Below are 25,008 nucleotides of genomic sequence, written 5' to 3' on the forward strand. Positions count from 1 at the left end.
TGTTACTCTTCTACAGGCAGGGCACGGGCACAGAGAAATACAGTGATGGCTTTAGCCTCCTGCGGTCCGTCTGTGGCATACCCTGGCACTGAACCTTTAACTGCTGCCTATCTGTTTAGCTGTGGGATTAACTCTGGCTTTAGTTGCCTCTGTTAGGCAGTGTTGAGCCTTATTCCTGTTTCTGAGACCAGTGGAAAATTTTAAAAAAGTTTGTTTTTCAAAACATGGCCTTGAATGTAATATTTAAAAGCTTGTTGTGAACTTCACGAGTTGAGATGGAGGGACTCCTTTGTCTGGTGGTTGTTTTTGATGTGGAATAGAAGGTATTTTTTTCTACTTTATCTCTGCTGCGGAACAGCTGCTTAGCAGAAGCTGATTTGCCCTCTACAGCTTTTAATGTACTTCAGAGTAACTGTGGCTGACACAGTGAATGTGTGCGTCCAATTCCCAAATCTGAGAAAACAGATTATATCCACTGTTTGCCTTTCATTAATGAAGTAAGAAAAACAGAGAACATATAATCCTAAAACTGTTAATAAAGAGACTACATGTGATACACAACTGTGATTAGGGGGATGTTGAAGACTTTAGGCTATTAAGCAGAGAATTGTGGTGTTTGTGCGGAGTTTTTGAGGATACAGGCCACATAGCAATTCTCCAGTCCTGTATACTTGTATATATTTGTTTCATGCAGGTAAAATTGCTTAATTAGCAGTATTTTTAGTAAAGTGATGATGTGAGCTTTCAGTTACGTTTTCACACAAGCTGTGCAAGTGTTTTGTTAGTCTGTAGACTACTCAAGATGAAAGTCATTTGTGTATGATGGCAAGAAATTATAGTTTATTAATACATTTTTTTGATTGTAACCTGACAGTGGGTTTTTAAAATTTAACTTAGTATGCGACAAGAAATCATTCCTCCCAGTGTTTTCTGTGGGATGGAAAAAACCCTATCAAACTCCCAAATTTTTTTACCCTCTTTTTAAATGACGTGTAAACTTAAAAAACATGCAGCAGGTTGCAGATAGGGTGGCTGTAGAGGAAAGAGTGCCAGTCTTTTTCTGGATAATAGAAATTTCCATAATTCCGTAGTTTGTAATTTTTAACAGTTTAGTTGATCTGGAAGGATAAGTGATGGAAACTAAGAGAGAGAATGAAATTTAAGGGCTTGCAAGGTCCTTTGGCAACTGGGGAATGTGATCTGGTTCCAGCTATGAGAGCAGCATGGGATGATGACAGATGTGAATTGTAGGAGTGACAAAGGGGATTTAAAAACCTAAATATGTTAAATTCATGAGGCAGTAGCTGGAGAGTGGCAGAAGTTGAGATTAGACAGAAGAAGATTTGTACGTGTGAGACTCGGGACAGAAACTGGATTTTATTAGAAAAAAGAAAGGGGGGAAAAAAAAAAAGACCAGCAGCTAGTACAATCACTCAACTGGTGAAACAGCATGTTTAGAACAGCAAACAAGAGACTTTAGCAGCGGGTTCTCCATTTATTTAGTTGACTGTAGATAAAAAGTAGTAAATGCTGAGGGGAAGGGCAGGATGCCTAAAGTACAGGATAGGAAATAGTTGGTGTGTGAAAGTATTGTAAAAGAGTGGTGATGCACTGAGGTTATCCATGAACACAACTCTGAAAGGAACTCTTCATTCAAAATTAGTGTGGGTACATTAATCAGCTAATCCTTGTGATATTTTATGGAATGGGTGTCAGGTAGTAAACACTGGAGGAGGGTGGAATTAATATCGTAAGTTCTAGCAAGCAGCAAAATTTATCATAATTAAGCACATGTAATAACTGCTGCTAGCTTATTTACTGGCAGGTTTTGTAACACAAGTAAAATATGGGTCCAGTAACCAATCTTTATTCCTGTGGTCTTGTCTAACATGGGCTTGAATGGGTAATGCCGTGCAAGTAATCCCATTGGATTTAGTGGAATTGTGTGCTGACAGCAAGTGTTGCAGGGCTCAAAGCCAGTGTGCTGAATTGTCTTGCACAATAACTGAAATAGTTAGAAAATTGAGACATCAGAGCTTTTCACAGTAATGGAGGTATTAAACTAGAGCAGTTACTTTTTTTTTCTAATTTAGTTGATACACACTCTAAGCAGTGTGTGAAGCTGCCAAACAAATGCCATTTTCCATCCTTATAGAAATAAAAGCTAGGCACAATAGGACATATCACACAAATTGCAGTAGGAATATTTTACAGAATAATTGTGAGCATTTAGAAGCGTTTCTTACTTCAATTGGCATATTTCTGTTTTTTATTTCTCTGAGGAAGTGCTAACTCTGCTGGTGCTTAAGAAAATCTTCAGTGTTACAGGCTTAAAGAACCATAGAAAGTTTTCTTCTTTGCAGAAACCAAAATCCGTGTCTTGGAAAACTGCAGGTATTTTTGGCAGATTCTAAACTATTCTGTTAATCAGACTTGCTCATGGCAAAATAAGATTCAAGAAGTGAAGGTTTCTTTTCTTTTCTGTGTTCTGAAATCATCCATGAGGAGCATAACTACTGCTGAAAAATGTTGTTGCCAAGGCTGTCACCCCACAGTGAGAAAAATTACTGCATTTAATTAAATTTTAAAAATATTTTTACGTACGTCATGGTCATAGGAGGTTTTTCTGAAGATCCCAGTGCATTTTTACTGTGATGAGCTCTGACTAGATTTGTCTTCTTGAAGAAGGCAAACAGAGTGTTTGTTTCTATTATTCTTGGAAAAGTACCAAAATTATCCCCTAAGTATATTTACAGTTTTACAAAGCACGAAGTTATTTGCTTAACTGCAAAGGGAAATATGGGCATATGGTACTCTTCTCTGTTTGCTTCTTATCTTTCTAAATTCAGTTGCTACATGAATATTTTCCCATGTGTGTCGAAATAGGATTTCTTTACACTTTGTATTGCCCCTTTCTTCCCACAGTATTATCATTTTTTGGTTGTTATTTGATTATATAGCAGATGTAGTTATAACTGAGTTGTTTCTCAACCATGTTTTGCTTGGGATGTGGGGCACTAAGGAGCCAAGCATAAATACTAGTTTGACACTTTGATCTTAAAGCCCTGTCTAACAAAGTGAATATCCTGTGCTCTCAGCACTGGGAGGGCTGAAGGTAGATTTTGCAGATAGATGAAGAAATATACTGCATGGACTGTTCAGCATCTGAGCTCTTGTGATTCTTTCACTAGCTAGATGAGAAATACTGCATTTGAACTCAACTTTGATGAGCTCACAGCTGCAAGGAAAAGTGGTTACACCATATTTAGTGGTTACCATACATCCTTAGATATTGCTTGGACCTAATAAGCTTAGTCTTAAGAAAAAGGCTCTTCTAAGAATAACTTGCATTCACTAGAAGAGTTTAACTTGCTTTTTCTTTGTACAAAACAAAACCTGAGAATTTCTGCATCCTTATTTGCTAAATGATGGCTTTCTTGTAACCATTTACTCTTTTCAAAGAAATTAATGACTTGTCTTTTGCTTTTGTTGATTTGTCTTTTGCTTTTGTATTTCAGATTTCCTTATGTGGCCAAGTAGATGTGTTTATTTCAGCCTTAAAGTTGCTGATGCCAATGCTTGCTATGGCATCTGTGGCTTCACCGGTTATATTTAAGGAGTTTTGTCCTTTGTATTATCTTCTCAATGCCATTCCTACAAAGGTCCAAAAAGGCTTTCGCTCAATTGTGGTTTACCTCACAGCACTCGATACCAATGGAGACTACATTGCTGTGGGGAGCAGCATTGGAATGCTTTATCTCTACTGCAGACATTTAAACCAAATGAAAAAATACAATTTTGAGGTAAATACTAACTTTTACTCATCTCTTCTAATGAAGTTGAGTTGTTCAGAATTGAGGTGCCGTTTGTCTCTCATTAACTTTGCAAATTTATGTACGGTTTGTTTCAACAGGGGAAGTGCGAATCTATTACTTTTGTAAAGCTGTTGAGTTGTTTCGATGATCTAGTTGCTGTTGGTACAGCCTCAGGTCGGGTTGCAGTTTTTCAGCTTGTGTCTTCATTACCTGGAAGAAACAAACAGGTAAATCTTTGCATTTGGCGAGACAACTGTGAGGTTTAGTATGGCGAATCCTAGTAGAATGTTACCATGATTCTTTATAATAGTGAAAAAACAGAGAATTTTGCTTGATGAAATATCTATGAATATGTTTTAGGCTTCATATGTTAAACATATAAAAGCAATTATCTTAAATCAGGCTTTTCATTTAAAAATATATATTTAATAAAAAATGCTTTTGATAAATTCATCCTTTTTAAAAAATAGCTGGGCTATTTGGTGGTGGGTTTTTTGACTGTTTAGTTTTTCTTGTGCTAAATAAAAATTAGAATGCCCTGCACTTTTGCACTTGATCTCCAGTTTATCAGTCAGTCACTGAGTAGGCTTCGTGTCTCCATTTTTCTCTTCTCCTTCTTGTAACACTTTGGTATTGTTTCACAGCTTCGGAGATTTGACGTTGCTGGTATCCACAAAAGTAGCATCACAGCTTTAGCTTGGAGTCCCAATGGGATGAAATTGTTCTCTGGAGATGACAAAGGGAAGATTGTGTACTCTGCCCTAGACCTAGACCAGGTGAGCGTTTATTACAGAAACCTTAATTCTCATTTACGGTTTTCTGAAAGCATGCTTGTGTGTTTAAATATTTAGCAGTTAGTGAATTGCTTAGTATCAGGTATTTGGTTGGACTGTTTTGTTGGTATGTGTACACTGGGCCAGGTGCGCATACACCCAGCAAGACAACAGTTAGATAACCTTCACAACTGCCTTTTTTTTTTTACTTATTATTTTTTTAAAAAGGTGAGTAGTGATCCTTCCTGTTTTATCATGTTTCTGTCTGAAATAACTGTCTATGTCTCCATTCAGATCTCAGCCAGTAATTTCTCCTTGAATGGTGCGACATTGCTGATTCACTAAATCGATTAAGTACTTTTCCCAGAATTGTTCAGCATCTTAGTATAGAGTACAGAAGGAAAACAACACTTGGCCTCTACTGGGTGACTCTAGCATGTCACCAGTAAATGGAATTTTTTGGATGGTTTGTTAACTAAAACAGAGCTGGAACGTCAACAAAATAAATGTTAACTTAAATTTATATATGGGAGAAAACTTTAAACAATGGCCTTCCAGTTTACCCATGACTGTCCCTCATTTGATTTAACGAAGTTTAATGTCTTCGAGTGCAACAGTTGTCTTGGCATTATATGACCTGGGAGTAGAGAAAAAGGGAGAAAATGGGTTGTGGGGCTTCTGTTGACTTTGAGTGAAATATGCTGGCTAATGTTCTGAGAGAAATCAAATGGCATTGTGTGCCACTGTGGTACAAGCAATCTAACTCCCTTCTTGTCTGCATAAAGAAACACCACATTCATCAAGTGTACTTTGTGCAGCAGTAGTTCAAAAGCTTTTGTTTGTTAGTTTTTTCAGGCATATTAATTTATTTGAAATGTTAGTTATTACTTTATATTTTTGGAAAGGTTGACTCTTGTTAATTGCCTGTATCTTTAAAAGGGTATTTGCAACTCCAGCCTTGTGTTGGAAGAGCCATCATCGATTGTCCAGCTGGATTACAACCAGAAAGTGCTCCTCGTCTCTACTTTACAACGGACTATACTTTTTTACACAGAAGAGAAATCTGTCAAGCAAGTTGGAACACAGCCCAGAAAAAAGTAACCCTCATAAAATCTTGATACAGGCCCATCTGTTAATACTAGCTTTTCAGAGTGGATTACAGAAAGAGTGATCTAAGCAGTGAAACTAATACACCACAGCGGTCCACTCACAAAAAGTTAGTTACAGTAGCTGTTTGCTCAAACATCAAATGACAATTCTGCCTACTTAGAAAGGGCATAGTTGCAGATATATTAGTCATATTTTCAGGGAACTATTATGGAAAAATAGTTCAGATTTTTTCTCATTTAAACTGAAATCACTGGGCAGACTTCCTCAGCAGTCCATCTTGGTTTACTGTGACTTGGTGTGAGCAAGCATTGTTATCAGGCCCATCTAATGGGTGATGTAATATCTAATGCAAAAAGCAAGTCAGCATCCCAGTTTTTCTTATATGCTGAAGTGAAGTAAAAGGGAAAAGGTATAGCAAGAACTGAAAGCTGACATGAAAGCTAAGAACTTCTTGTATGACCTGGCATCTTCCATTGTGTAATCTCTTTTGGATATGAAGGAGGGCACCCACTCGTAGAACAGCATGACTGACTGTATCTGGAAGTGGAGGAAATGGACTCTTGAAAGAACCTTTGTAGTGTTTGTTTCAGGGATATGAATAGTAAGAGGAATACCCAGGACCATGTTACGTACAAAGGGTGTTTTTATGTGTGAGAGACGAAAATTTTAGCAGTCCAGGTAGTTCCTTGCTTCTTGCAACGACAGGTTGTCAGTGTCTGAGCACTTGTAGTGTTTTGCTTGTTTTTTCTTAATTCTGGGAGAAGGATGGCTGCATAGTTGGGATCTTTCTGAGATGAGCAAAGAGACTGTTAAGCCTACGAAGCTTATTAGGAGGAGTCATTTAATGTGCCTGACATCTAAAGCTGAGGGAAAACTGGCTATTTGGAAGCACTGTTCTTGTCTTACTGTAACCAAAATTGTACTTCAGACGTTTGACTGAATACTTTAATCAAAGAACAAAACTTTTGATAACTTGCAGTTCTAAATGTGTGCCATTAGTTTTAAAAAATGTTTCTAAGTTGAGTATGTAGCCTTCTAAATAAATTCTTGGTTTGCGTTTCAGCACTGGCAAATTTGGAGCATGTTTTATACCTGGCCTATGTAAACAGAGTGACCTGACGCTATTTGCTGCAAGACCCGGGCTTCGTCTCTGGAAGTCCGATGTTCACGGGACTGTTCAGGCCACTTTCATATTGAAAGATGTATTTGCTGGAGGAATAAAAACTTTTGAACTATATCCTCGTTTGGAACCACCTGACAGAGGAAGTTACAGCTCCCCGGAGAAACACTTTGGGCTTGTATCATGCTTTTTCCAGGAAGGATGGGTGCTGACCTGGAATGAATACAGCATCTACTTACTAGACACTGTGAACCAGGTAAATAAATCTTGTGGGTGTATGTTTTGTTTCTTACTCATTTTCATTCATCCTGTACCATGAGACTCTTTGGATTATCTGTTACATGTCTATGATTTAAATCCGTATTTAAACCTAAGAAAGACAACTTTGTTCTGTCCCTCTTCAAGTTGTTGCTGCAATGATATACTCAAAGACAAGCTTCATGTATATGAAAATAAAATATATTTAAAGGTTTCAGTCCAGGTGTTAGCATCATAGTCGATTTTGATAATTAATAAAGCAAATATAAATCTAAAATCTAGTAATTAATGTAAAAATAGGGTTTAGGCATATAAGATGTGCCTGGAACTATTTATTCTTTCCTTTCTGCTACTGTTGATGTCTGCAAAAAAAAACAAGTATTACTTTTTTATTGGTATACAGAGAGATGTAGACTATTTTGGTTTTTTTTAAAGTGCGTATGAAAGCAAATACAAGCTACTATCTTTAAATTTGTACTGTGGCTTTTGTCTGCCACCAGGTTTTATATTGTTTAAGTAACTGGTTGCTACCCATTTGGACAGAGAAAATGGATAGACCTGTGGAATTAAAATTAGTATAAAATGAGCTATATCATGATTAAAGAGTGCTGTCCTGCTTCTTTTTTCTGTTTTCTTTTTTTATAAGATAAAATCTTTATTCTGTAAGTACCTGTGTTGATTGAATTCCAGTAAATACTTTTGTTAAGAGCACTGTCTTGTCCAAACAGCATGTTAATCTGATGCCAATAATTTCTTTCTGTGTTGACTCTTTTATAGGCTTTGATTGGTGGCTTGGAAGGATATGGTGACATCGTGTCTGTGTCCTGTACCAACAATGAGATTTTTCTCTTAAAGGGGGATAGAGACATAATAAGAATTTCAAGTAGACCTGAAGGACTGTCATCAATAGGTTTGTATAGATTAGCAAACTTTAGGACGTGCCTCATGGAACATGGTGCCTGTTGTATCTTTTTTAATATTAAAAAAGACCTCTATAAAACAAACCAAAACCTCACATAAAAACCTTCAGATCATTGCAAAAGCCTACCATGTTTTTTTAGAGTTACTTATCTGTTTCTGCAGATTATATTTAAAAATCTGATTTATCTACTCATCTGAGCAGATTTTTGGCTGCAATAAGAATGGGAGCATAAATAAATAAATTATGGTTCCCTTTTTTTTGAGAGTGGAATGGCACTATCGTAGCCAGGCATCTGTGCATTTGGGACCTTATTCTAAACCGTGATGCTGAAGCAATCTGGATCCTGATCATGGTTATATCTTTACTGATCAGTCTTAATTGTCTGGGTTGGAGATACTTGCATATGTTGATTCTGCGCCACCTGTCACCACCCACATTCCAGAGGAAATCTCAGCCTTCCCCGCAATGAAAAAGAGCAAACTGGCAGAACGTCTGAAGAATACTCACTAAAATTCCAAAAAGAATTAGAGTTTATTTTATTATTTACCACCTGAGCTCAGAATATATGTTACTAGAACTCTCTAAAATGGATTAATAATACTTCCTTAATGATGATTCTGGATGATTTCTCAATCATAAAGATTGTAAACACCATTATCCAGCATATTACATTCACAGAATGACTACTTACGCATTTTAACTATTCCATCTTGTATTAGCAAAATGCTAGTAAATATGCTGTGAAGTCTCACTGAATGCTAGAGAGCTTCCTTATTAGCCATAACTTCAGTCATTTAAGCAGTTCTTTGCTCACAAACTTTTAGGGAGTGCTTACTATTGTAACTTCTAAGTGTAGTTTGGACGGAGCCTTCTTTAAGTATATTTTCGTCTAGTTAGCACCGTGGTTTATCTGGTAAATTTTCCTTGATTCTTTTCAAGATACTGAATGTTTGAATGGAGAAGCTGAAGATAGAGAGTGGCATTTCAGTATGTGATACTGTTGGGTGTTCCAAGCTAAAGACCTGTACCACAAATTCAGAATTTTGCTGATAGAAGTTTGATATAGGCTTTGGGAGACTGATTTTATTAAAATGATTTAATATAGGTTTACTTACATAGAGTTTACATTGTGTGTGTGTGTATGTATTTGAAATACTGCAAACTTAGAATATTTTTTCCATTGCACAAAGCTTCTTTTTTTTCAGTACTCTCCAAGAACTGCGCTCCTGCTCACTTGACACACTAGTATTTATACTTTTATTTTTCTTTTGGTCAGGTTCAGATGTGAATTCAAAATTGCCGAATCCTTTAACAGATACAAGTCCCAAATTGCTGACCCCATTATCAGTAGTTGCATCTGTATCATCTAGCCCTTCAGTGGAAACAGATAAAAAATTGGTTACTTCCCCTTCAGTTATTGGTGATAAAAATGACTCTAATTCTTTAGTGAAAGATAATCTGGAAACTCCAACGCTATCAGAGAAAAGTTTTGATAGAGTGGGAGACTTGAGCAATGAAACAAGAAGAAGGGGCTGCTCTGTAGTAAGTGAATCAAGAAGCAGGAGCAGTTCAGTAAATTCTGTGGACAGTGGCTCTAGCTTTATGATATGTGCAGACCACCTTTCAGAAGCTCAAAGAGAAAGTCAACTTTCTTCACAACGGTTCAGCACAATCAGCTCTGAAGATTTTGATCAAGAACTCATTGTAAAGCCAATTAAAGTGAAAAAGAAAAAAAAGAAGAAACAAGGTAAGTCTGGCAGAACTTTCCATGCCACTGCTCATTATTAGAACACGTTGCTTTTGATGTTTCACAGACAGAGCGTGTTTGACATGCGCTGTTTATATTATATTGCCATGCTCTTGAGATATTTGAGTGGCTGTAGTAGGCCATTTATGTGTTAGATGAAAGCCTGTCTTTAAAGTGATCAATTGATTAAGTCTTTTTATATCTGTTTGTTTTATTTTTTTTAACTTTTGCTTTATGTAAACATGCTTAAGGTTCTAATGTGTGGGTTAATGGCAACATACAATGGACTCTGCTTCCAGTTTTGTGTTGGAATTGTGTAACCTTATTCATCTTCTTTAAACTATTTGACAGTGTCTTTCTTAGCCGTGCTTTTTAGTTTGTTAAAATAGCATGAGTGTTTGCTTTCTAATTGTTTTCTATATTGGTGTTACAGCCTTAAAATGTTTTGATATTAAGACCTTTATTTGCTTTGTATGTATCATTCAGTGTTGAAGTTGAGAAAAGTCAGTATGTCAAAATTTAAATTTAACTCTCTTCTTCCTCCAGTAATAAAATATTTAATTTTTTTACTTGGCATTGAAGTGTAATAGATCCTATTTAATATTATTCCCCTCACCACTGCCCTTTTTGTGTATGTGTTTGTTTTATGAGAACAGAAAGTGGGACCAGGAAGAACCACAGCTCTCTGGAAGGTACACCAATTTATGAGCGCCAGCTTTCTGGCGATAGTCCCCATTCGTTGAATGCAGACTCCTTTTCCATGACTTCCAGTCTAATGAGTGGCAGCATTGATCATTTGAGTACGGGGTCTCCAGATCAGGAAAGCATGTTCAGTGTGGAGTCCCACACCGTCTTGCAAGAAGATAATGGTTCAGAAACTTTCAGTGTCCTACAGTCTCCTGAGTCTGCGACTGTACTAATTAATGAAGAAAATGGAGATGTGGCTGATTTACAGAAACTTCCAAACAGTGACAGTGGCATGGGTACTTCAGCTATTATAGATACTTTGACATCTGTCTCTCCTCTAATCCTCACAGAAGACTTGACCAGCAGTGTTGATGGTGAATGTAACAGTAGTGTGGTTTCTGCCAGCAATGGATGCTGTCTTGGAAAGCCAAGCCAAGAGGAGGAGCAGGATTTTCCTACATTGTGTAAAATAGATGAAAATGTAGATAAAATGAAGCTTCAGGATACTGAAAAATCTTTTGAAGAGTCAGACCTTAGAGACCAAATGTTTTTAGAATGTGACACTGCACTTGGTGTTCAGACATCCCTGGCATCAAAGGAAAGTGATGAAACTGGTGGGGAAGAACAACAGCAGATCTTTCTAATACACAGTGCTCTGTCGGACCCTTCTGTGCTCCATTTTGACATTTCCAATGATGTTTATTCAGATGACACTTCTATTTCTGGATGGAATTTTGAAGGTGCAATCAAAGCTAAGTGTAGTACTAGCACTACTGAAGGAGTAGCAGAACGTCATGAAAGTAAGATTGAGAAATCTGCCTCAAGTGATGAAGAGGATATTTATGGACATGGATTGCCGTATTCGTCCTCAGAGACCAGCATGCCTGAAGTTGCTGCTGGGCCTGGTTCCCAGGATGTGGCCAAGATAAGCCTAGATGAAACGGTGCTGTTAAAATCTGACCAGGTATGTGTTTTCAATTTAGTTAAAATACATAGCTACAGCATTTCAGAAGAAACATTAATGTAATTACTATGCTTTACTTGTTTAGGAAAGCATTTTTTTTCTTACTTGATTCAAGTAAACAAGTAAAATATAAAGCCACAGAGCAATATGTATTGTAACTTTCATTAAATGTGATGCATGCGTCTTCAGAACAGTTGGTATGTGCTTACAATGTGAAGAAGCTGCACTGGCTGTATTATTCCCAGCTCAACAAAAATGCTGTCATAAACCCATCCATTAAAGAGTGAACAATAAACCCAAGTCATGCTCAAATGTTTGGGTCTCCAGTAGCCCAAATTCTGCTTGATGCTGTTCCCAACTTTCTCTGACTTCAGGAGGAATTAGTGCTGATGATCTCACATGGCTGGCCCCTGGTTAAGGATCATTTTACCTGTAAATACTCAGAATAAGGATTAATCTTTGTACCCTAGATAGCAGTTAGTACTATAAAAAATGTTAACATTTTTCCTTTTTCTGTTATCCCTCTTTCCTTCATTGTTATTCTGTGAGTGAATGTTTCCAGAAATAGTAATTCTCATATAGACAATAGAAAGAAATACTAAAATAAATTGTAAATACTAAAATTAATTGTAAAGTAGTTTTAGCAGAAGTCTTTGAGGAGGAAATACAGTTCTTCTAGGTTGGAGGTTTTGTTCCTTGTTAATTCGATAACAGCCTTGTATTGAGATCGACCAAATATTTGTTGATAAAGGTTGAGTTAAAAGTTGACGGTGTCCTATCTATTATAGTAACACCTGCAGGGCAAAGTGCAGAAGACTTCTAGTTTCAAGTAATGATGTTCTTACACCCTGAAATGTTTAGAAAAGCTCCACAGCTGCTTGTATTATGGGTCGTGTATGCAGTGCTTGGGTTCACCTCATGCAAGCTATGAAAATTTAAGTTAGTAGCCCTTAAACCAATTTTCTGCAATAGATGGCTCCTGTACCATGCAGAGAGTATCGGAGGTGGATGTTTAGCTGTCTCTGCACTCCACCTTTCTTGTTCCCTTTGCTCATCAATTCATAGTCAAAAAATAATTTCCCGGACTACAGAGTTTACATTTTTATGTATTCCTTTTTGCATTTGCTATTTACTTTGTGTTCTTTAATTAATAAGAGAAGATTTTCCGCTTTTTGGAGGTGAGGTAGCAGTTTGGAGGTTGTGTTTTGGTTTTTTTTGTGTGGTTGGGGTGTTGGTTTTTTTTGTGTAATTTTTTTTTTTTCTGAAACGTTTGTTCTAGCAGTCTTACTTTGCAGTACATACTATCTTAGAGAACACTGACCGATCTGGTTTTAGTTTACACAAGGCAAATTTATGCATTGGTCAAAGTACTTAACCTTAAGTTTTGCTTTTTTGGAGTGAAAATATGGGAGTTGCTATGCTCATATAGCCATTTTCTCGTGCAGTTGGAAGACACCCGACACTGCTCTGACTCTACAGTTTTTAGTTTGCAGAGAGCTGGATGGGATACTCTGGCCCTGGTTACGGCATCCTGAGCCTGGTTGTCTCAGAAAAGTACATTTGGTGCCTGGACTACAGGGGCAGCTTGTACTGCAGCGCCCTGCCTGCCGCGGGGCTGCGCTGGCAGAAGTTTGAAGATGGGGTGCAGCAGGTGGCGGTTTCCCCCTCAGGTTGGTCACCGTCTGCTTCACTATAACCTTGTCAATGTGAAACTTGTAGAGACTTGCGTGGTTTATTTGCTTGCCTTTTTTTTTTTTTTTTAATAATAGCTGTTATGTAATTAGGTGAAACCTCGTTTTTTGGAGATCACAAATACAGTTCAGTGCATATGTAATTTCCATGTAGACAATTTTTTCTTTTTAAATACAGTGCTTCCAGAAACTTGGTTGTTTGGAACTCATTTCATGTAAAAGTAGTGGGGTTTATTTTGGTGGTGGGTTTGGTTGTGGTTGGTTGTTTTTTGTTTTTTGGTTGGTTTGGTTTTTTTTTCCAGGGGTCATATTGTGTGATGTGACTGCATCTTCACTACCTCTGCACACCATGTTCTGGTTTAAGTGGTTGTGTTTCTAACAGGTTCATATTGCATTTTGGGAAGTTTTGAGCACATGGCTGCCTGATTAAAGTGAATTTCAGAAGTAATAGTTCAGTGGTGGGCAGAGATGAATGAAGAGGTCCTTGTCTATACAAAACTGTGTTTTTTGTTACAAAACTGCTTATGATTCCCAAATTTAATTTCTTTTTGTTGTAAATATAGAATTGGTTTTGTGTATGGGTTTGTTGATTTTTTTTTTTTCTTTTTTTCTTCTTTATTTTGCAAGTACTAAAGAAAAAAACCTTTTGATTTTTGGTGTATTTGCATATGAGTTTGTTCTGGATGGTTGGGAGTGAGGATTGTGTTGAATTAAAATGAAATAGGTTTTGGTTACAAACTTGCATCACTTTTGGCCTTCCAGATTGTTCCAGGACTGGTGTTAAAATACAAGTTTCTCAGACATTTTATTTACTTAAGTCTGCTGCCTTACCACTACTTTTCTTCCCCTGTCATCTCTAAAAGCACATGGCAATTTCCCTTTGTTGCTGTAGGGGAAGATTTGCTCTCTGTTTTAAGAGGAAAGGTGTTCTATTTGATCTGTAGCTGAGCTTTGCTATGGACAAAAGAATTTAAGAGTAGCTGTAATAGGTGAGATCACAGATTCATCCACCTCAGTATCTTGTCCTTAACCGTGGTCAAACGCAGATGCCTGCAGAAAAATAAAAGGAATGGGCTGGCATGGGGTTTGCACTTGGTAGCATCAGATGGCCGCTGTTGGTGACTCTGAGATTTCCTGGGCAAAAGGTTTTTTCTCTGCATTTCTTATTCCTCAGTTCCAGGAACTCCCACTGTTTTGCGTTGAATCCATACAAATTTCTAGCATCCACAGTTTCCTGTGGATGTATTAACACAAGAGCGTGTTAAGTGCCAACATCAAAAATGGAAACAAATGCTACTTTGTGGAATTATTCAAAGGAAGTTAGTATGACAGTGTACAGCTCTGGTAGAAACCAGCATGGTTACTCATCAGCAGTTGAGCTTGGAATTCCATTTGGTGTTCTTTTTCTGAGCTATCGTTGCTCATTCACATGAGGGAGAATGTTCTCCAGATGAATTTGTGCAGTTACGTTTCTGAGCTTTGTCTGCTCGTGACATGCTATGAAAGCAGGTAGTGGCACTGCCCACTGTGGCGTGGGGCAGCACAGCCCTTCAGGTGTTTGTCACTACTCTCTGGTCCTCAAAATTGTAATTTACTACTAGTATTTGTGAAAGGTGAAAGTATTACCTTTAACCCCTTTATGTACTGAGGATGTACCAACTACTACAGAAGCAAGCTATGAATTTCAACCTCCTAATAGTAGGCTAGTGTGGCTCTGACAAGGAAATTTTGTTTATTTTTCAGTGTGTAACTAAGGAGGAGTGACTAGCATTTGAACTTGTAAAAGTCTCACATATACTAATGGATTTCAGCAATTCGTAGAGAAGTTGGCCGTTATTCTGGTTTTGCTTTAAAAAAAAAAAAAAGGTGTTTTTAAATCTTGTATGTTTGTTTAATGCTAGTGGTTTGCCTTTCCCATCACATCAGTTTAGGTGCAGGTAGGACAGATCAGCTGTCTCTGTTACAGTAATTGCTAAGTGATATTATGTTCTCTCTTTACTCCTCATACAGGGGCTCTTCTCTGGAAGATTGAACAGAAGACTAACAAAGCATTTGCTTGTGGAAAAGTAACTATAAAAGGAAAACGCCACTGGTATGAGGCTTTACCCCAGGCTGTATTTGTATCTTTAAGTGATGACACCGCCTGGATTATCAGAACAAATGGAGATCTGTATCTGCAAACAGGTACCTGATTTAATTGCAGACGCTTTGAATTTTTGTGGGCTAAGATTATTGGTTTTCAAGTCCATGGAATGATCACAATTTGTTTTCAACTTTCATCCACAGCCAGGACATAGGAAAACTTTTTTTATCTTGAGAAATGGTTGGAAACAGTTGCAAGATTCTGTGTAATTAGGACACTGGAAAAGCTGCTTCATTGCTACTTATTTTTTTGTGCCAACTAGAGAACATATAGTATAGAGAATTTATGACATGGGATGGATGCAGATAAGTGGAAAAGGATTGAAGAAAATATTGAAATAATATCCTTGCCTTGAAAATGGTATGATGCACTGAAACAACGGAGCCTTAAGTGGATTTTCTTTTCTTGCTTTAAGGATTTTAACAAAGTTTTAAGAAGGACTTTGAAAGGTGGTGAGATAGTGTGTGGGCTGTTCAAAAGAAATTGAGGTATGGGGGACAGAGTAGGGGAAAGTGGAAGCTGTGTGTTTTGAAAAGCACAGATCTGTTGGAGGCAAGAGTTACCGCTTGATAATGAAAGGAAGATATTCTGAGACAGAAAATCACATGGTGCTTTGAAAGTACAAGCAAGTGGTATGTATTTTATGTGACAGAGAAAACAAAGACAGTGGAGGAATGGAACGGGCTGTGGAGCAACAGTCTTTACAGCTGCCTTCTCACTGGGTGTGGATGAGGCAAGAATCAGAAAAAGGAATAGTGTGGTGGGAACTTTGAAGTCATGGCCTTAGTTTTGTCCCCTTCAGTGGATAGAAGGGGATGCATTTGGATGGTGTTAGATGGAGAATATTCAGGTGAAATACAAGGAGCTAGGATGAAGGATGGAGCTCCAAGTTTTCGAGTTAAGAGAGAAGAGTGTCAGGGACACTTGGACATGTGGGCTTTGCACAGAGAGATGAATTAGTAAGGAAAAATTACAAATAACATGATGAAAGAGTTACTGGAGAAGTGAGAGGAGGACTGGGTAAGAGGGAAGCAGATGCTGAAGCAGGATAGCATCTCAGAGTGGCTATCAAAATTCTTATTTGTCTTCCATTTAATTCTGGTACTCTCCTAATTTCTCTTGCAGATTTAATTGCTGTAGCACAATATAGAATTCTTTGTGATTAAGAAAACTGTGTAAATACACAGTTTCAAAGATACTCTGCTCTTAAATTATTTTAATTAGGTGTAGGAGTTACAGAGAAATCAAAGGGCCTGCCCAAGGTCACATATGTATGGGATACTGGTGATAAAGAGTGAACTTCGGATGTCAATCATACATGGCTCTGTGGAAGTTTGAACCAATGTTTTTCTTCCCTATGAGATATTGGTTTGGTTATGTCAGCTTATGTTCTGCTCTTCTTGGGCTTCCAAATTTGTCTTTGATGCCAAAAATGAGTGCTCAGTATATCCATCTTGTTAATGTGAGGGAACTAATGATAGTTTTTTCTATGAGATCCTTTCATTCCCTCCACTGCCCTGTCTAACTTGTAAAACAACAGTGTGTTCTCAGAGATTTGGAAATGAGCATTCTTGTTATTTTATAATACCATACAGATGAGTGTGTTCATACTTGCTTTGGCAGCATGAGAAGATTAAGCAAAAGCTGTGTCTCTTGAGGTGTTTCACATGCAACCGTGTAGATCAAGCTTCAGTATAACTGTGAAGAAGACATGGTTCTCGAGATTATGTGTATAAATGTGTGCTAACTACTTGTAAATCTACCAGAACCTTTCTTCTCCTTTCAGTACTGCACACTGTGGCATCTTCTTTTTAAATTGTTCTGCAGACACTATTCGGATAAGGTTGCCTCTCTCCTTGGCACGTTTTGGGCAAAGGTTTTTCCATTGCTGCCTTTTTCTTTGATGCTTCTGCAAAGTTCGGTACAGGTTTTATAAACTGAGATTCCTGGTATTGACACTAGAGGGAGAAAAGGAACAGAAATGACCAGGCAGAACTTGTGTGCTCTGTGGGATGTTGAAGGATATACAGTGTTTTATTTCTCAAAATATAAATTCCGCTATATTAGAGGAAATGATTAATAGTTTATAGAGAAAAACAGTCAGTCAGGGAAATGTTGATTGAAAGAAAAGCATTAGCTCGTCAAGGATATTCCCCTCTTCATTTTCTTCTATTGGATAGCTTTGTCTCTTACTTGCAAAAAAAAAAAAAAAAACCACCCGAAGTTTGTAAAGCAATCCTCCTTTTTTGATTTGTAGGCCTCAGTGTGGATCGTCCTTGTGCCCGAGCAGTAAAGGTTGACTGCCCTTATCCACTGTCACAGGTTACATCCAGAAATAATGTTGTGTGGGCACTGAGTGAGCAGCGGGTCCTGCTATACCGGGAGGGAGTCCGCAGCTTTTGTCCTGAAGGAGAGCAATGGAAGAGTGATATTGTCAGGTAATGACACTGTGGTGGGACAGCCTTATAACAAGAATGGCACAAATAATTGTTTTCAGTGCTGGAACTCCTTGGTGTTTGAAAAAGTGTCACCTGAACTCATGTGCATACATATATATATATGTGTGTGTATATATACATATATGTCCTTTAGTCTTTGATCAGGTATATTCAGAGTAACTGGCATTTTTCTGTCTGTTTACAGCAATTTCTCTCATTACAGAGAGTGGTAATACAGTTAAAGCAAGTTTAAAAAATTGAGAACAATTTCAAAAAGATTTTTGTAATGTCTGTCAGTATGACTTCTTGATCAAACACTCTTTATTTAATGTGTGTGATTAATGGCTTTAATGAGCTCTCCAGATATTTGAGTGAATTTTTCCTAAGATTAAATCTCAGCATTTTCTTGGTCATCCACACATCTTGATAATACTTTTCCACTTCCCAGTCACAGATTTGTATAAATATTCTGAGTAATTGGTATTTAGCTTTGTAGCTGATCCTACACTCACAGTAATTAGTTTGTGATAAAGTTAAAAGCACTGAGTGTTTACTGCTGGCTTTGAGAATCTAGAATGTTTTTTCTCTTGTGACATCATCCTGAAGCAAGTATAGGAAGAAATTCCAGTTCTTGTCATCATATGATTTTAATCTTCTACTGACTACCCTATTGTGAAGTTGTAACTTGTGTTACCTCCCAACCTGGTATTTGGCTTTTGAAAAGTCTAAGAAAATATTCAGTGTCTTGTTCAAATATGAAATTTGCATGTGCTTCAGTTAGTTTATTTATTTAATTAAAATATGTATTTATTTTATTTAATTTAAATACCTGCTTGACGTACATCTAAGGTACACTTAATGTTCTTGGGCTTTGCATTATAGTTGCAGAAAGCAATCCCTATTTGTTCTTAAATTGTTGAGAGAGGTTCTCTGAAAGAAATAGCATTGTTGGCTACCTTTGAAATGTCTGAAATGCTCACCTGATCCTGGTGACTTTCAGAGCTTGAAAACTGTTTATTTATACAGGAAACATATAGTCCTAACCTTAACAGTTGTCTTTGTTATATATATATAGTTACATTGAGTTTTCTGTTTATGGTCCCTGAACTGCTAGTGGTGTTCTCAGGATAGGTCAAGGAAGTTGGAGGAGATACATTTATGAAGTTGGTTTGTTAAAAATATAAAGAACACAGCTGTTTATTTCTTATTTACTGAAAAAATTAGTTTTTGTTTAGTTTTATTGTTATGTACCCAAGTTTCAAATCTTGAATGATCTGTGAGTGACTTATTTTTTGTTGCTGAATGGTTTTTACTTCCACAAATTAATAAAATTTGAATTACTGAATACATGTGAAAGTTTGAAATCAAATGTGTGTTTGAGCTTGGCCACACTGAGTTTGATCATTTTGAATTGCTGTTAGCATCGTAACAGCTTCCTTAAAATGCTCTAAGTGTAAATTTGAATTAAGGTTTTTAATTTTTGTACTTGTTTGCATTTCCAGTGAAATGCAAGCTTTGGAACCTGTGTGCATAACCCTCGGAGATCAGCAGACATTATGGGCTTTGGATATCCATGGAAATCTGTGGTTCAGAACTGGTATAGTTTCAAAGAAACCACAAGGAGATGATAACCATTGGTGGCAAGTAGGCATTTTAAAATTTTGCTTTTAGTTCAGTCTTTTGCCTTGGGTGTATTATTTGCATTGTTTTCCCATGAGATTCTATGATAATATAAATTAATTGTTTGGTATGTTATAGCACTCTTTATGCAATAGATTAAAACCACGGCATGGCTGTGGCTGAAATCCCTTTTCATGTCTGCTATAAAAAAGGGAAAAAAAACCAACATCCCATGTTCATCCAGGGCAGCATCGCAGCAGTTTTGAAAAACACAAGAAATGCTCTGCCAGGTCACATCACATGTGGTGGCGCTTGCTGTCTTAATGATGGCAATAGGACATGCTGTGTAGGCAGAGCGTTCCAGCCTGGCTGCTGAATGCAGTCTCCTGTCTTCCAGTACCCATCCTTTTCCTTAGCTATGTGAAATAAATAGTAAGTGACCTTGCAAAAATGCTTTTATTACACGTTTTCCCATTCATTTGAGGTTTCATCGAACCATGTGGGGCTGCTTGCTTCAGTCGCAAATCATGTGGGTAAAACCGAAGTTACTACAAGTACTCCCTGGTATTGATGTAGAATTCCCTACTCTTTGTTTTTCCCAGCTGATTTTCCCGAGAGATAAGTGTGGGGGAGAAGGGGGCGCAAAACCAGTTACACAGAAAACTTGCCTACATGTTAAAAGACTTCCAGTTTATCTTCATGTGTAATCTCTTCTTGCTTATGGGCATCTTGAATAGCTTGGCTTTGAGGTTATTGGCAAACCACTTTTCTTTTTGTGCTCTTAAGCATTTCCTTCCCAGTATCCCAGGGTGTTGCCAAGCCAGCTGTCCATGACAGGACTTGGGCAATTATTTAGACCTCCTCCTGCCTTATGAATTAAAATGCTCATGAGCTTCTTGTAAAGGAGTAGTATATACAAGTTTCTACAACGTGATTTAAATTGCTACACTATGCAAGTTTCTCTCCTTTGAGAAACTGAAAATTCGCCTCTTAGTTTGCAGAGTTCACGGTGTTTTTAGAGGGAGAGAACAGTCATCCTCAAATGAAGGGCTTTCTTAAAATGGAGAATTCAGAGTGGATTGTTGGGTAGGAGGGAGTTGTAAGGTGATGTTCAATATTTGATCTGGTTTATTATCAAGGATCTTACTTATCCAAAGCCTACTGGTTTTGTTTTTCCCTTTATATGTTTTAAAGGTTTCTAAAATCTTGGTAGGTTTCCTGTATATAAAGCACGCATTGAAAAAAAAAAAAAGCTGCTACTGAAAGTCTTTGCAGTTCTCCCAAAAGCTTAACTAATTACCAAGAATTTTCTTCTTTCCCCCTCCAGGTAAGCATCACTGATTATGTCATGTTCGACCAGTGCAGCCTGTTCCAGACGATAATCCAGGCGACTCATACAGTGGCAACAGCAGCACAGGCACCTGTGGAGAAGGTGGCTGATAAACTTCGAATGGCATTTTGGTCACAGCAGCTTCAGTGTCAGCCCAGCCTCCTCGGAGTTAATGGCAGCGGAGTCTGGATCTCTTCAGGCAAAAATGAATTCCATGTGGCAAAGGGAAACTTGATAGGTTGGTTTGCTTTTGTATCTAATACTTTTAAGTTAAGAAAAATAAATAAGAGAAAGTAACTAACAACAGTTCTGTCTGCACAAAAATTATCTGTGGAGAGGCAGGGCAGCTTTAACAAACAATTCCATGTTTAAAAATTAAATGAAATTATTCCTTAGCGTTTGGTCTTAAATACTTCCCTGTTCCAAGGGAAATATTTTTCATGGAAAATTCTTTGTCCGCAAGTGAACTGTGCACACATTACACATACACTTGTCCCTTCTCTGGGGTGAGATGATCTTAAGGTGTTGTACCTGTTGTATCTAGCACAGTGGAATCTTTCATGATCAGTGTGACTATGCAAAACAGTAATGTTATGGTTTTACAGTGATAATAGAAGCATTGTTTTATTTATTTTTCTTGCTGTATTTCTCAAAATACAGTTTTGATTTAGTACATTTCTTTGATCAGGGAAATACTAAGAGTAGACCTAGAACATTGTCCGTTTAACCTTGTCGCCAAATTGGTCTTTTGAAGATTATTTATCTTCTACCATCTCCTTTTCTGCACTCCCAGCGTTCTGTGTGTATTTATTGTATGCGTCAGGAAGAGGCTTTCTCTCCTGCCCCAATGGTTTATTGAGATATTTACATAGAAAATCTTGTTTAGATGATATTTAATAATTGATTGCAATAGAATTTCTTTAAAATAGTCACATTTTACGTAATAACAGATTTTAATACAAAATTAAGTTGCATGCTAATACCACTCTTCTTTCTTGCAAGGCACTTACTGGAATAATATTGTGCCTCGTGGTACTGCTTCTGCCACAAAATGGATTTTCATGTTGGCTTCCACAGCTCCATCTAAAGAAGGTTAGTGAACCAACAGTGCTGGCCTATAATATCCGATTTTTTAAATCAAGTGGAATTGATGATATAAGTAATTAGATATCCTGAGTTACTTCATATTTTGGGTGCCTTTTCTGTATGAAGGGATCTAAAATATTTCAAGTAAGGTAGAAATATGTCTGTAAAACTACTGGAGATCATTCTGCCACCTTTGGTGTGGAGTGGCATCCAACAGAGAAACGGGTAGTTCTTTAGGAGCAGTAGCTTCCTAAATTGCCACAGGTAGACTTGCCAGTATTTGTAATATGAAATCCTGGAGCATGCTTTGCTGGAATGCCTGTGCTAACCAAGTACATCTCCTGTCAGTACAGTTATTGCAGCAAAATTGCACATTATCAGTAAAAGTGCGACCACGCTATGGAATTCAACTGCTAGTTACAATGGTTAACAATTGTGTTATCTATCTAAGTACACTAGCTTTATTGGCAAAAATGTGTGATTTAGAGCTGAAAAGGAATGCTGTTTTTCAAAGGCAATTATCAAGGATAAAGAAGAGCAGAAGAATAAAGGGAAGTGGTAGTTTACTGTTACATATGTCTTCTCTCTACCAGTTTCTCTAAATGAGGTATTTCTTCAAATGAGATCACTTACTACTTGCTTGATTTCAGAGGGAGAGTATTTAAGTGCCTAAATAAGGGCTTGGGATGCATATTTGTGCTTCAAAATCTTATCACGTGAGCATAGCCGAGAAGCTTTAGTTTGGCCTTCAAATGTACTGATGTTTTTTCAGAAGAAGCAGATATGTAAGCTTTCTCAGAGTGGGTTAGGAATTATTTTAGTAACAGAAATGTCCTTTCCGTAGGAAGCTTTCTGTGGCTGTGCCAAAGCAACAAGGATCTGTTTTGTGTCAGTGATCAGAATCCTCAGTTTCGTCCTTCTACGGTGCAGCTGCCACTGGAGGCTGAAATGGTGCATTACTCTGCCTGCCAGGATGCTATTTGGGGTTTGGATAGTCTCGGGCAGATATTTATCAGAACACTCTCATCCAGCTGTCCAACAGGGATGCATTGGACAAAACTGGATCTCTCTCAACTAGGTATGCTATTTTTATTGAGTTGACTATCTCTTAGCTTTCTCAGCAGACAGTCAGTATTTTCCCTCAGAAGTATCTTTTGGTTTACCGATATGGAATATTACATTTACTGGTTTAAATAGTACCTTACAATAATGGGCTTCACAGCGGAGGACTGCAAAACATCAGGAACAACTACAGCTTTCAAATAATGTTTCATTCAGCTTTTTGCTGGAGACACCATGTTTGCTGTTTACAAGATAATTTGTATGTGTATGTGCTTCTTACAGTTTGTCAGTCGGAGGCTCCTCAGCCTGAGCCGATGCTGTGCAGGTGTGCCAGTAGCTTGAACTAGTCTAGTTCCTCTATGGTACTGTAACCATAATTGTGTGGTCCTGGGCACTTCCGTACACAAGGCCCTGAATTTTGCGGTTAAACATGTTCTTAACAGAGTGGTCAAAGCTTCGTTAGGATCCTGTCAAGGAAAAATTGTGCACCGAGAGCTACGTCATCCATAAGCAATGCATTTGATAACAAACACTCTCTTTTGTGCAGGTTTACACCGATCTAACAATTCAGCATAATGTTAAGAACGTGCTGCTGCTTAACTGCCCTTTTTATTTGGTTAGGCGTAAGACCAAGGTTGTTGACCGTGGTTTGGTCATTAAAATGTCCACCCAGTTTGGTTCTGGAGTAGTCAGGCCATGTGTAAGCTTCATCAGTCATATTCCAATTAGATTTATTTATTTGACAGTCTGATTGCTAGAACATTCTTATCTTCCTGCTGGCCTGTGTTCCTGTTCTAAGAGGAACTAAAAGAAATTGAGAGTATGCACCATTCTTGCACCGTCTTAAAAATAATTCAACTGTTTTGCAGTTTTCCATTTTTAATGGCAATGTTCACGACTGGTCTGGAAACAAACAATTTTAGTTTCAGGATTAACAAAAGGCAGACACAGCTGGCAGACTTGAAGCCTCACGTACAATTTCAGTACATGATTTGTAGTACTTCATAGAAAACTTTTAAAAATGAATTTGTTTGCCAGATATACACCAGGTTTTCAAGACCTGATGGATTACTTCCAAATCACTATCGTACCATAGTTTAAGCACTGCTTCATTTCTTTTACCTTCACTGACCTACAGGATATGTTTGTCCACACTCTTCTCATGTTGTTTAGTAGAGTTTGAAACTTTTCTCATGATACTGTTGCTTTCCAGCAGTTTCGATAATAATTGTTTAACTGAAATAATAAATAACTCCTTGCTATTGTCTGCAAATCTCAAAGCATTCATAGAGGAAATCAGCGTACTTGGTGTAAGCTGAGTAATATCTGGTTTGTGAACTTCAGCAGTTCAGAAGTTCAGCCTTTACATTCAACTTTTCCTGTTGGCTTTGTGGCGTTCTGGTCATATTGCAGAAATATGGGGTCAGGAAGTACTTTAAACACTCCACTTTACTTGTCACTGTGGGTTAATACTAAAGTGTGAAAGTGTTTTAGGCATTTTTCCTCCGACTCAATGTGTATGGTAGAGCACTGCTGACAAGATCGTGCATATCCGTGATTATGAAAGCCTTTATTTGGTCTAATGGTGCTGAAGAAATTGGGGAACTATTGTTATTGTTCAAGTGTATAAGTTTCCATCTGAAACATTAGGACTCTCATTTGAAAGACGTTGGGGAACAAGTTTCTGTAAAATGCAATTCAGAGTTCAGTATGAAAGTGATAGGGTTGCCAGCATTAACATTGAAATATTATGTTGGTAGTATCTTCCTTGTGCTTTTACACTATGTACTGGGAGTAGTATCTAGTAAACTATACTGATAGGGTTCCACTATCAGTATCAAGGTTTCTAAACACGGTAGAATGACCTTTAGGTTTTAACTATAAACAATGGCTCTGAATCATGCTACTTTTTCTAAGCAGTAGGTGAATGTGGTTAGCATGATGTTCTCTTAAGATAAAAAAGGTCAGTGGGAGGAGGGAGAAACCCCAGAATGTTTACTTAAGGGCTGCATTTTCGAATATCAATTTGTACTGTAGACGTGAATAATATCAGCTATGCCGAGTAGGTGATATGTGATTCCACATTTGAGTGCTTGGATGCTTGTTTGGATCAGAACATTTCAACAGCTGAGACATCATGTGACAAAACTGCTACTTCAAGTCATACTTTGTTAGAAGGAATAATTATGTTTTAAGTAAGATTTTGACTTTGTAGCTGAATGTCAAGTCCCTGCCTAGAAAA

The 25,008-nt window shown here is 37.6% G+C and overlaps 1 protein-coding gene across 2 annotated transcripts in view; it reads left to right on the forward strand.

Annotated features, from left to right (window-relative positions):
* The window catches only part of TECPR2 (tectonin beta-propeller repeat containing 2), a 42,662-nt gene that overhangs the window by 1,170 nt on the left and 16,484 nt on the right, over nucleotides 1-25,008 (forward strand). For both annotated transcript variants that reach the window (XM_065838046.2, XM_071809656.1), the window contains exons 2-16: nucleotides 3,519-3,803; nucleotides 3,914-4,042; nucleotides 4,460-4,591; nucleotides 5,528-5,685; nucleotides 6,762-7,074; nucleotides 7,854-7,986; nucleotides 9,275-9,745; nucleotides 10,402-11,396; nucleotides 12,883-13,066; nucleotides 15,098-15,271; nucleotides 17,488-17,668; nucleotides 19,171-19,312; nucleotides 20,616-20,856; nucleotides 21,621-21,710; nucleotides 22,549-22,782. In XM_065838046.2, the coding sequence (XP_065694118.1) occupies nucleotides 3,570-3,803; nucleotides 3,914-4,042; nucleotides 4,460-4,591; nucleotides 5,528-5,685; nucleotides 6,762-7,074; nucleotides 7,854-7,986; nucleotides 9,275-9,745; nucleotides 10,402-11,396; nucleotides 12,883-13,066; nucleotides 15,098-15,271; nucleotides 17,488-17,668; nucleotides 19,171-19,312; nucleotides 20,616-20,856; nucleotides 21,621-21,710; nucleotides 22,549-22,782 (3,811 nt within the window). In that variant the 5' untranslated portion in view covers nucleotides 3,519-3,569. The remainder of the gene's footprint in view (nucleotides 1-3,518; nucleotides 3,804-3,913; nucleotides 4,043-4,459; nucleotides 4,592-5,527; nucleotides 5,686-6,761; nucleotides 7,075-7,853; nucleotides 7,987-9,274; nucleotides 9,746-10,401; nucleotides 11,397-12,882; nucleotides 13,067-15,097; nucleotides 15,272-17,487; nucleotides 17,669-19,170; nucleotides 19,313-20,615; nucleotides 20,857-21,620; nucleotides 21,711-22,548; nucleotides 22,783-25,008) is intronic.

This window comes from Patagioenas fasciata, chromosome 5 (assembly GCF_037038585.1).
Source record: "Patagioenas fasciata isolate bPatFas1 chromosome 5, bPatFas1.hap1, whole genome shotgun sequence".
NCBI lineage: Eukaryota > Metazoa > Chordata > Aves > Columbiformes > Columbidae > Patagioenas > Patagioenas fasciata.